General features: G+C 32.4%; 2 protein-coding genes across 2 annotated transcripts in view; one reads left to right on the top strand and one right to left on the bottom strand.

The window, feature by feature from the left end:
* LOC145293187 (uncharacterized) overlaps positions 1–9892 on the bottom strand; it is a 43521-nt gene extending 33629 nt beyond the window's left edge. The window contains exons 1-2 of the mRNA XM_080139679.1: positions 9742–9892; positions 11–72 (exon numbers count right to left, since the gene is read on the bottom strand). Coding sequence (XP_079995805.1) covers positions 11–72; positions 9742–9764 — 85 coding nt within the window. The 5' untranslated portion in view covers positions 9765–9892. The remainder of the gene's footprint in view (positions 1–10; positions 73–9741) is intronic.
* LOC145293188 (zinc finger CCHC domain-containing protein 17-like) overlaps positions 9711–12943 on the top strand; it is a 129549-nt gene continuing 126316 nt past the window's right edge. Inside the window, exon 1 of the mRNA XM_080139681.1 lies at positions 9711–9802. Coding sequence (XP_079995807.1) covers positions 9797–9802 — 6 coding nt within the window. The 5' untranslated portion in view covers positions 9711–9796. The remainder of the gene's footprint in view (positions 9803–12943) is intronic.

The raw sequence follows: 12943 nt of genomic DNA, 5'->3' as shown, positions 1-12943 counted from the left end.
TTAAACTTACCGTCACTTTCATCACTCTGGTCATTTTCAAGAAAGGACGTGTAATCCAAATTCTTTTTAATTCTGCAAAACAAAAGAAAAAAAAACACTCCACTAAAATATTTTTTTATTGATTCAATGTTATTTAAACTCAGTATACCTGGTTCCATAGGCTACAACTCTATCCATTAGAGCAAGGGTCTCCAAAGTAAAACTTGCCAAGGTTTTTAATCTGACCCACAGAGCTCTTATGGAAAATATAAAAAATATTCAGGAAAATTTTTTTAAATGGAAATGTATGAAACTAGTGTGGTGTTTTTTTTTTTTATGCCATTGTTGGCTTTGTACACGAATAAATGCCTTTTTTTTTTCTTTTCTTTTTTTTCATACTTGGGGGTCACCGCTTATGAAGGCCCAGAGACCACTCCAGGATAAGGGTAAATAAGTGTTAGATAGATGGTGAGACAACACAATCAGTAATGATACAACTTGGGTAGCAATTATTTAAAAGGATGGCTTAACAAGAACTTTTTTACATTAGACTTGAAAATGACAATATTATAGTTAGCTGAGAAGCAGCCCTACGGTATTGTATTCCACAGGTGGATAGTTCCAGGAAAGAAACTCTGCTCATGGAATTTTCGTTTAGTTTTAAGCATAGGTAGAGAGTGAGGGAAATTGTTGACAATATTTGTAGCTAGACGAGTATTTGTTGCAAACGTTTTAGAGTTAGGGGGGGGCCTTTAGATTGAAGCTCAGTCGAGCACTTATCATTAAAGTAACAATAGCGCAGAAATAGAGTCACAAGTTATGTGAGAAAGAGAAAGTAGGGAAGCGAAAATATTCACTATCTTCCAACAGTAACGATGTTGTAGCCATTGCATGAGAACAGTTTCAACTATTATTGCATGAAGCTAAAAGAGAGTTAACAAGCCGTGCATGCGTGGTCCCCCTCTTGTGCTGCATGTGAGATGACAACACAAAAAATAGTGTAGAAATGATGAATGTGAGAAGTGTAAAGGGCCAACCCTGCCTTCATATTTTCGAAATTTTTTGCAATTTTGGGACATTTGTGACCCCTTTTGAGCTCCTGGAATGCCGAATCCCAGTGAAAATGGATAAATGATGCAGTTTCACATCTTAAGACATGTATATTTGAATTCAACACCATAGAAAACTACTATATAGACATACATATCAAGTTTTTGAGCAATATGACAAAAAGAGCTCCAAAAAGGGATGTTTTTTTTAGCCCTAAAAGTCCCAGAGGGATGCAAACCAGAATTTTTCCAGGGTCACCCATACTGAATTAATATTAAGAACAATGGCTTCCACATTTTGGCCAAGTTTCAAGAAAATCTAATGAATGGATCAAACGCTATAAGACAAAAAGTGTCATTTTTAGCCATTTTGGGGTATTTTTGACATCTTTCGAACCCCTGGGGACGCCGAATCCCAGTGTAAATAGATAATGGTGCAGTTTCAGGCCTTAACACATGTATATTTGAGTTGACCACCATGAAAAACCACTATATAATCAGACATATAATGTTTTTGTTGAGAAATATGAAAAAAAGAGCCACAAAAAGGTGTTATTAGCACCAAAAGTCCCCAGGGACACAAACCAGAATTTTGCCAGGGTCACCCATACTGAATTTATATTAAGAACAATGGGCTCAATATTTTGGCCACGTTTCAAAAAAATCTAATGGATGGATCAAAAGTTATGGGGCAAAATATGTCATTTTGGGACATTTTTGACCTCTTTTGAGCCCCTGGGGCGCAATGGGAATTTTTATAAAAAATCTTTTTACTGTACACATCTATTTAATGAAATAATACAATTTGTGGCAAAATTTCAGGAAAAACTAATGGATGGTTATATGGTAATAGTCCGGACTAACGGACGCACGGAAGACACTGAAAACATAGGTCCCTCTCCGATAAATCGGGGGACCAATAAATATAGACATGTGATGTATAAACAATCAGTGGTTAAGACATCAACAAGTGATGAACCGTCATATTAGCTTGTCTTTCACTAACAACTGCAGCAACTGAGCAGTATACATGAAAAGTTCATTTACACATTCAGTAGTAGCTGGGTTGACACTTACTACTGACAAGAGATGAAAATTGTGAGAAAAATAAAAATCAATTCAGATTTCCATTGCCCAACCATCTATAATCCTCAGACAATGTTAAAGTCAGTCAGTAAAAATCTAATGGATGGAAAAATGCTGTAAAAAATGATGCAGGAATGCTTGTGATTGTACATATGCGCATCTATTGCATGTGCCAGATGTGATTTTCGGAATACAAATACAATATTTTCTTTCTGTCATGAGTACATACATCATATACTTTTCTTTACTTTTATTATTTTTTTTTAAATATAGAGGGAATTCTGGACAAGCACCAATTTTATTTCCATTTTTATAATACTACTTCTTTGCCACAAAGCTAAAAACATGTATACTTGAAAGTGAAGAATATAGAAAGAAGTTGTATGCAAACTGAATGACTGGAGGGAGGAGTTAGTTGACACGATGCAGGATCATCCCCCTTAACCAAGCTCTTTTAAAGAGGAAACTGTTGGTTTGGCCACACTGTGTGTCACAACCTAAGAGAGTTCATCCATGAAGCAATAGTTCTAGAACTACTCCCAAGATTGGCAAAAACACCCAGGAGGCCAGCTGAAGATATGGTTACAAAGTAGCAGCAGGAGCATATATACTCACAGCTTAAGCTTTTGAATACGTTTGCTTGATAACATCATTACTGATTATTTGTTGTGGTCAACTTCCTTTCTAGCTTGTCGAATCAAAAACCATCACTCATGTAAGAATTTAGACTTTTCTCTTAGCAAAGGGTCTAAATTCTTGTGATTTGTTCAGAACTTTTACCGTCAAAGTTAAAAAGGTTGGGTTGCTGAATGAGCAGAAAGTTAAAAAAAAAAAAAAATACCCGAGGGACTTCATGTTTAAAAAATGCTGCACATAGATAGCATATTAGTTAGAAAAGCATAGTCGCCAATAAATGTGTATAGAAATATTTTCAATAGATTTATCTGTCCATAGAACATTAACTTTGAATATAAACAATGAAATGAAGGGAGGAAATCTTATCTTGTTGGTCTAATGTTTCAAACTGAAAAGAACTTTTTGCCAGCCATCCTTGACTTGATTTGAGGCAACGTTCACACAGGATGGGTTGAGCTGGCTACTCCCATAGAACATACAATGTCGACAGTCTGCAGCAGTTCCATATAGCAAGATTATTTGAGAATACTAGTTAATCTAACCTTTTGTTTTAATCTATAGCCACTTTTGACAATTGAGACATAACTTGTAGGACTAGACAAGAAGTTATACTAACTAGTTTAGTCAAAGAATTTTGGATAGAAATATTAATATGACTGATGTGATAGTTGGAAGAAATTTGAAGGTTGTTTAAGAAAATGAGAAAAACTTGCATGACAAAAAAAAAAATCAAACGAATTTGGCTATTGAATGAACAGTATAACATGTCATTGAAACTGTTGACAAGCAATAAAATGATTTTATCATTAAAATAAGAATAACCTGTTTTAGTTTGGTGAATTTAAAGGTACAACACCAGCAAACATTAAATACTATCCAATGTTGCATGAATTCAGTCTTGTTTTGATTTGCCTGGCTTTTTTACGTATTGTTGACATTTAAAACTTGAATCTTAGACAACAGAAGCTAAAGCATTTCAGCACTTATTCAATGAAATGTCTGCAAAAGACTGCATTCTAGCTATTTACATAGTTAACTTGAGTTTTTTCCATTTCAGCATAGTAAAATGTTGCCTTTACATATTCAGAGAAATACGTCAGAATTCCTTTTCATTTTTAAATCGAAAAAAAAAAAGGCCGTTTTTGGTACCCTCTGGGGGGGGGGGGATGCAACTTGCTCGATGTCACAACCATCATCTGCGGAAATCCATGTCGTCATAGTTAATTTTCAAAAAGGGATATACTTTTTGTAATCCGTCATGGATACTGTATCTTGAAAAAAAAAAAAAAAAAAACATACTACACAGATACAATTAATACTTATAATTTTCACACCCTGTTGTTTATTTTGGGGTATATTCTTTGAAGCATTTTTTATGTACTGGTACATGGAAAGTTTACATATTTTAAAATAATATTTTTAATTCATTTTTAAAGTATGCCTATTTTAGCGTTTCTGTGAAAAAAAGTTTTATCCTCATCTGAAAGATAATAATTATTGATAACATATTCAATAAATATCATACTTCAAAACGCAAAAGATAAAAAAATTAAACACATTCAAATTTCAGATTTCAATCTTTAATATCAAAGGCACCCTGTGAAATTTTGTTTTGTTTTTGTTTTTCTACACTTGTTCACCCTCCTACCACAAAATGAGTGCTTGGATTTTAAAGGGTTGAACAAGGGACAAATGAGGAAGGGGGTATGAAGTCCCCCAAAATATATTTATACAACGAATATGAAAAAAAAAAGTTAGACCACTATAAAGTGCATTCTTTACTTATTAATCAGTGAAAATTTTATATTAATTAGATAATTACCTGATTTTTGGTAGATTTTTAAAGACAGACTGTTACGAAAATTAAAAACACTCCATAAATTTGGCGGTCATTACTTAAAAATAATTTTTTATTTGTAAGTCACTCAGCATAGTTCTTGCTAAGAATTCAACATCTTTTTTTTTCATTTTCTTATTTAAAAAAAATATAAAAACAAAATGACTTATTTGCATTCATTATATCCAACAAACTTTTTCACAATGGCCAGATAAATAGTCAGTTATAAACGACCCCAAAACATTGTTGCTACTTTTTACAGAAATAAAGTCAGAAATTTTTTTTTTAGTTCTTACTAAATAAATACATTGTATTTTTTTCATGTTACAATATGTTGAAATGTCATAACTATCTGGGAGTAATATCTAGCGATCACTTGTTTTATATATTCAACAGGGTAAATAGGAAGATTTACATGTTGCATATCCTGAGCTACCAAATTTCTCATGAATAGCATTTGCTGACTAGGCTTTACAAGGCAATGATTCATCCCCCCAATCCGAATATGAGTCCCTAGTGTTCGCTGGCAATGTGTTCTCTGATTCTCTTGAACATCTACAGCATCGTGCCATCAGATATATACTACATTCCCTGCCGTGACACCTCCGGAGTGTATGATCTGCCTGGATTAGATCTGCTGTCTACTCGTCGAAATGCAACAATTGCTTCTGTTGCTTACAAATTATTTCATCGTTCTTGCCTCACCGCAATGTTTAAATTAAATACTGTCCTATACTGCAGCTGAACAGGCCAAACCTGCAACGATATACATTCATATTAGACCCTCTGCATAATCACACCGGTGTTTGCTCAGAGATGTACGGGCAATCTCCTTTCACATTGTATTCTGCAGTCCTGAACGTGCTGCCCAAGAATTGTGTAAATGAACATGTGTGTCAGAATTTTGGGGGAATTTTTGACATCCTTAACACAAAACTCCGAATAAAATATACAAAACTCGTAATTTCTCTTTTTAAAGTGGTTTGTTTAATTTCTTTATGGAATATACTTCCAAAATAAACTATTAAGGTTTTTTGAAAAATAATAGAAATATTATTTTTTATTTTTTAAAATACAGTGTTTACAAAGTGCCTGCGCGCGCTCATGCAGCCATTTTTTTTACGTAATAAAATGAATTGAATTTTATGAGTTAAATTTGTTTCAATTATTTCAATTTAAAAATCTCTCAAAATTATTCTATAGGTTCAATTTTTACAATATTTGCAAGTTTAATATGTGAAATTTTATGCTCTTTCCAATAAACCAAATATAATATTCTAGACAAACGTTTGTCTTTAAATTCACCCCCCCATTTTGAAATGTCTATTAAAATGAAAATAATTTTCTCAGCTCAGATTTATATATCACAAATTGAAGATAAAAGATCAATAAATAAAATAATCTAATTTAAAACAAACAAAAAAAATAGTTTTGTGCAAATTTACTTGTTAAGTCAAAAATTTAAAACCATTTTTTTTCAAAAACCATATTGATTTTTTTTGTTTTTAAGTGAAACCTCACACTTTTTAAATTTTGTCCTGAAAAGATTGAATACCTACAACAATTTTTTCTGCTTCATTCAATGCTTTTTTTTTAGATTAAAAAAAAAAAAATCACTTCATAAAGAAGAAATAAAATATATTAAATCAAAAACTCATGTATTTCTTTAAGAGAATAAAAAAAAATGTAGAAAATCGGTTGAGTCGAATTTTTTTTAACGGCAAAAACTGATAAGTGAAATCTGATCATTTTTCAAGTATGATGGCCTATATTGACTAACTTTTGTTTACAGTCAGAAATAGAAACAGAGATTAATTCTGGCGCTTAAAGCCACCAAAGTTCTTAACTCAAAGAAAAGGAGACGTTTGTCTCCCTTTATTCCAGTGGTGAAACATCTGATGTCGCTGTATTTTTTAATCTTTGCTTAAAAAAGTATTTTATTTAAAAAGGACATGGAATATAAAATATAAATATGTATAAATTCCTAACAATGAAGAATGGAAGTACACATTGATTAGTATTTCTTATAGGTAAGTGATTTTTTTTAAATTTATATAGATATATATATTGTATTTGAAGTAAGTTCAAATTTAGGATTGATATGTAGTTTGCTTGAAGCATTGTGTGGGATAGGTATGTAGTAGAGATTTAGAAGACTATCACAATGCGAGGAATGAAATATAGTTGTTGTTGGTGAGAGAAGACGAGAACAAGTGGTGATTTACAAATCAATAAGTACATACATATATTTTATATATACATATATTTATTCAGTTGTATTGGTAAAATGTCTTACTTGTTATGTCTGTAACAGTATCCATTATTAATTTCGGAAAAATTCCCTTTTCAAATGGTGGGCGTAACAGATCGATTCAAAGCATGCTAGATGATGGAGCGGAAGTTGGGTAGCTATGTGGGGCCTCGGAGCAAATGTGAGTAGGGGATTTATGTATGGTATGATTAGGTAATTAACATGTTTATAATTTTATTTATTTATATTTATTTGTCTTTTTTTTTTTGGTTTATAATTTGTTGCTTTAGCGTGAGCTTTTTTAATTTTGTATGTTCTCTATTTTATTGTCTTTATCATTATTACTATTATTTTTTTTTTCTGCTGATGTGTGCGTTAAAATTTGATTTTCTTGAAATCTTTTTTAAAGAAAACCGATTTAAAAAAACATATTGCATATTTTTCTATTAAACCTGCTATTATTTGAAAATTTGGTCTTTGCTCCTTTTATTGAAAAAAACAACAATGAGGATTTGAATTACCTTTTTGAAGTAGTTATAAGCTTCGAACGATAGTATAATTATTCAAGTTTTTATCACGCATTTTTAATGGCGATTTCTGACACTGCTAATGTGTCACTCACATTTTCGGAATTCTGTATTGTCTAACACTTGTTAAGTTTTATGTATTCCCTTAGTTTGAGAGCCTCTGTCTATTGCTAACGGTTTTATGACCATGGCTTAATAAAGAAAAAAAAAAAGTGGGGTCGGCTATTCATTTTGCACGTACCTAAATTTAATTGTTGTGTCGAAAATAGTAATGTATCCCCAAATTAGGAAACTTCATCGAGTAGAAGAATTGCTATTGTGTTTTTAGTAAATAAAAGTATTTCGATGCCGGTTACATATTGGATGCCATAACAATATAATCTAAAATATGCTTTCTGAGTTATGTTCCCTGTTCCTGCAATCTTCATCCTGTAGCAGAAACAAATAGAACTCTTTTCTTGTGCGTCAGTGCCTCCCCTGACTGTGCGATATGGCACATACCGACCAATCAGAGGCATAGCGCAGGGATCTTCCTTACCCCTTAAAGGAATTATAACTGCTTCCGTCCCGGATGAGAAAAACTCTTCCCTTTTCCAGCGAGACGTTAAAGAGAGCGGACCTGTTTCCTCACTCTCTCTCTCTGCCTACACCGCTATCGACGTCTATCCTAGATATATCTTTTTGGCATCTTACCCTTGCTTCAATAAACCTTTTCCTTGTGAAGTTTTACGAAGTTGTTTGCTCGTTTATTCAGTAGCTTGTGTTAAAACATTTATTTGGTACTCCTGCAGTATTTTACCCACCGATTTCACGATCTTAGCCGAGCGTTGACGAACGCTTTCGGCGTTAACGCCGACGAAAGCCGAGAATTCGGAGCTACGGTGCAAGAACGCTAAAAGTATGTGAATAGCAACAACATTACAAGGAAAAGATATTACACACACACACAACAAAATGGATAAAATTAATACAAAAAATTTGGATAAAATAAATCACAAACACTTACCGTAAGTTTTTTTAAAGTAAAACAAATTTATTTTGTTGAATATTTTTTTTTTTTTTGGTTCATTTTGTTTTCCGATAGCTTTTTTTTTGGGGGGGGGGGGTAAGCAACAGTAATAAACACTTCAATGTTTTTTTTTGTTTGTTTGTTTTTAACAAAACGTTATTAAACAGTAACAACAATGTTTTTTTTTTTTTCAGTAATGTTTGTAGGGGGGGGGGACAACAATTACTGTTTATCTTTAGTTCCGACTGGAAGATTTTCTACTGACTGTAGAGAGGCAAAGTAGGGAGCAAAGGGTTTTCAGAGGATGTGGAAAGAAGCTCCTTCCCAAACCGGGTAGCCTTCCGCGATTTGATTTATTATGGAGACAAAAGGGTTGTGTCCAAATTTTTGTCTCCACATAAATTCGCATAAATATGTTTCCAACAGCTCCCGGTTTTTTTGTTTTTTTTTTATCGCTAAATTAAATAGCTGAAATGAAAGGCTGTGTATTTTTACTTTGAACAATAAAATAACTGAAATGAAACGCTATGTGTGTAATTCCAATGAAAATTATTCGTCTGCTGCGCGTTCGTTTGAAGCGCCCTGATTGGCTGATAGAGTATCGTACCGCTCGCCATGTTCCGGCGTTTTCCGACGGATGTCGATCAACGCTCGGCTAAGATCGTGAAATCGGTGGGTAAAATACTGCAGGAGTACCATTTATTTTATTAGGGAGTGCCCGAAAAGCATTAACTCAACTCCCTAAAATCCTCTACTCAAAAACATCTACGAAAAATGCAATTTTCGGAAAATTACTTTTAACTATAACTTTCTACTCGATAAATTTTCGTAATTTTTAGATATATTACTATTTTCGACATGACAATTAAGTAATATTGATTTTGCTTAAAAGGACATTTTTAAAAATCGATCTGTCGCCTCTCTTTGAACAAGTGCCAAAACTATTCTGTACGTTCACGTAAAAATTTAATCAGCTCAATATATTCTGTAAATTAGAAAATCATGTCTAAAAAAAACAAAAAACAGCACGGTCCGAAAACTGCACAAGGATTGATTGTTTGATAAAAAATTTACAAATGTAATAAAGAAAAATAAAATTGTCAAATAAATATATAAATAACGTTAAAACGCATTTTCTTTTAGCGTTTCTGTGTAATTAAAAAATAACGGTAATTTTGTAAGATCCAAGTAAAATAAAATTATCGATTTTTATTGAAATGGATGAAGGAAGCAATAACTTCCATTTGAACGCACACAATAATAAAGAACGTGTTACCCCCCCAAAAGTTCCTTTGAATCGCGACGCATAAATATATTTTTATGTCAAAATCGAAATATTTATTGTTACGTCTCCTGATACTACTTACCTTCCTGATTTCCTTCCAGTCATACTGAAAAAAACTTTCACTTAAAAATAACAAAATGTTGGTAAGTCTTAACTTTTCCCTCCGGATTTTTCAAAATTGCTTACGCTAACATACAAAGCTAGAAATAAAATTGTGATTTTACTTTCGTAAATGTTACTCACTGTGTGTGTGTGTGTGTGTGTGTTTGCGTTATTGTTTTTATTATTGACTATTTATTAATCGAACATTTCTTGAAATAAAAACTGCAATTGTATATTATTAGTAGTACTAAAACATTTGACTGACGTACGAGTGAGGCCTCTCTAGCGAAATATGCATCGGCTCCGATGTTGTACGCAGTTTGTTCGAGGGAGCATTATTATTCCGAACAGGAAAGAAGTTTGGCGTGAGTGGCCTTGTCTTTTTTTTTTGTTTTGTTGGGGGGGGGGGTTGAACTTTGCGCTTTTCGGATTATTTTGTTATGTTTTTGTTTTTTTTTTGCTGTGATTTTGGGGGGAGGATGGATACTTTTTTTTGGATGGATATTTTTTGCCGTGTTTTTTTAATTTTTTTTTGTATGGATATTGGGCGGGGGTGGACGTGTTTTTTTTTTTCTTTTCGGATGGATATTTTTTGTTTGGCCGGTTTTTTGGGGGAGGAGGGGGGATTTGTGTGTGTGTGTGTGTGTGTGTGTGTGTGTGTGTGTGTGTGTGTGTGTGTGTGTGTGTAAGTCCAGATTAGCATTTGTGGCGATTAACAAAATAAACAAAAACCGGGTTTGTTTTACTGTACACATAGATTCGAAAAAGTTGTCACAAAACAAATATAGAACAAATAAATGTTATCAAAGGCAAGATAAGTTACTTTTCTACCTAATTGGATATGTTTTTAGTGTTTATATTTAATTAGGCACCGCCAAAAATGGCCGAAAAATCAAGTTGTTGTTGTTTTTTAAAACGAAATTACATTTATTAAAATCCATTATTTCTGAGTAACTTTTTTTTTTTCCAGAAAGATAAAACCCTGAATTTTATCATATAGAAAGCAGAATAATGTAAAACTTTTTCTACTATTTTTAATTAAATTTTAAATGTTAAATTTTCCCCAAAAGTTAAAAATTGGCGCTTTTTGTTTTGCACAAAAAACATATATAAACAGTTAAAAAAAGAAAAAAAAAGGTTTTTGAAAGAATTAATTTGTTTATTTCTTGTCTAACTAAGATTTAGGGTGATTTTCTATGAGAATATGCAAAAATATTATAATATAAGTACCTGGATTTCAAATAATTCCACTTATTCATATAGGCAACCAGTTACTTCGAGTCGATTTGATTACTGTTTACATTTGTGCTTGATAAAAAGCAACCTACGGAAGATCAAAAAGTAAAAAAAAAACTTATTTTTCAGTGACGAAAATTTCAATGTATTATTAACACTGAGGCTGGCCAGTACCAGATGGGTGATCATTTGTATGAGTTTGGTTTTTAATGAGTATGTGTGTGGGGGCTAGGCTCTCCAAAATAGGGAGGGGGGCAATTTAAAGCAGAATAAAAAAAATTATTTCAGCGCGTTTGGTCCACCGTAGTTGAAAGGCGGCAAACGTTTCCAAATTTGATCGAAAAAATAATGATATTTTTAACACAAAGGGCACAATATTTATCGATTTTTTTTTTTTTTGTATTGATTCTTCAAAGCATGCCCTGTTAATAATTGTCATGCATTATTCGGCTCGCTAAAAAGAAATTGTTAATTTATTTATCAAAGATTTTAAAATGGCCTTTTTCTTATAAATATTTAAAAAAAAATTTTTTTGTTTTGCTTAACTTAAATTAATTATTTTACTTAACATATTCACTGAATTTCATACTTCAAAACTCAAAAGCGGGTTAATTAAACACAAAATAAGGTATGCAAACAAGTTTTTTTTTTGTTTTTTTGTTATCTATAATCCCGTCCCTTACAACAACATAATATGTTTTGTTCAGTTTCAGATGATTATTTTAAGCATATTTGGAACCCCCCTCAAAACAGGGGGGGGGTTGTAAGCAAAAAATAAATATATATATATATATATATATATAAATATTGTCTATGAAAAATAAGTGCATTGATATAAAGTTCATTCTTCTCTTAATAATCGCTGAAAATTTCGTATTGATTGGATAATTACCTGATTTTTGGTAGATTTTTAAAAAGACGGTCCGTCAAAAAGTACTTTCCTCCCCCCCCCCCAGTTTTAGCGGTGCCTATATTTAATGTAACCTGTTTATTCAGGTCGAAAAACATACAGTGTTTACCGATGTATTGGAAAATTTAAAATGGCGGCCGACTCTCTCTTTGAGACGGTAAGTTTGGGAAAATAAGTTATAAATAAAAAAACAGACAAAATATTGTTAGAAACTCGCTCAATATATGTTACCGTGACATAGGCCGACATATATTCGGCGGGTTTTTAACAGTATTTTAACTTTTTTTTTATTTATAACTCATTTTCCCAAACTTGCCGTCTCAAAGAGAGAGTCGGCCGCCATTTTAAATTTTCCAATACATCGGTAAACACTGTATGTTTTTCGACCTGAATAAACATGTTACATTAAATATAAACACTAAAAACATATCCAGTTAGGTAGAAAAGTAACTTATCTTGCCTTTGATAACATTTATTTGTTCTATATTTGTTTTGTGACAACTTTTTCGAATCTATGTGTACAGTAAAACAAACCTGTCGCGGGTAACAAACAAACAAAATGAAAACAAAAACAATTTTGGTGCTTATGCACTTATGTTATAGTGATTTTTTTTTTATGGTTGAAGTGTCTCTCCCAAGTGTCATATTATGAGTTATGTCCCCTTCGGTCAACTCTTTAATATAAGGCAATACAAAAGTTGCGTCCCTTGTGGTTAGTAAAAATAAATACTTGGACTTGCTCCATGGCTTATCACGCTTAAATGTATCTTGTCTTCTGGTGTCTTTTTTAATAAGATTCATCCCGTATCATATAATGAAACAAACATAATTGGACATGGTGGCAGCTACGGGGATTTTCTTTAAAAAAAAAAAAAAAAGAAAAGAAATCCATCCACAAATAGAATGAACACAAAAGAAAAGAAAAGTCTTCGTGTTGCGCGTAAACGCACGTGGTGACGACAACAAGCGCCATCTTAAAAAAAAAAAAAAAAAAATCGATGCACAAAGTAAGTTCGCCAATTTCATTCAGTCATGT

The sequence above is a fragment of the Euprymna scolopes genome, chromosome 14 (assembly GCF_053919585.1).
Source record: "Euprymna scolopes isolate OS-2025 chromosome 14, ASM5391958v1, whole genome shotgun sequence".
Lineage (NCBI taxonomy): Eukaryota > Metazoa > Mollusca > Cephalopoda > Sepiida > Sepiolidae > Euprymna > Euprymna scolopes.
The sequence above is the reverse complement of the archived record's forward strand: the minus strand, read 5'-3'. Positions and strand labels throughout refer to the sequence as shown.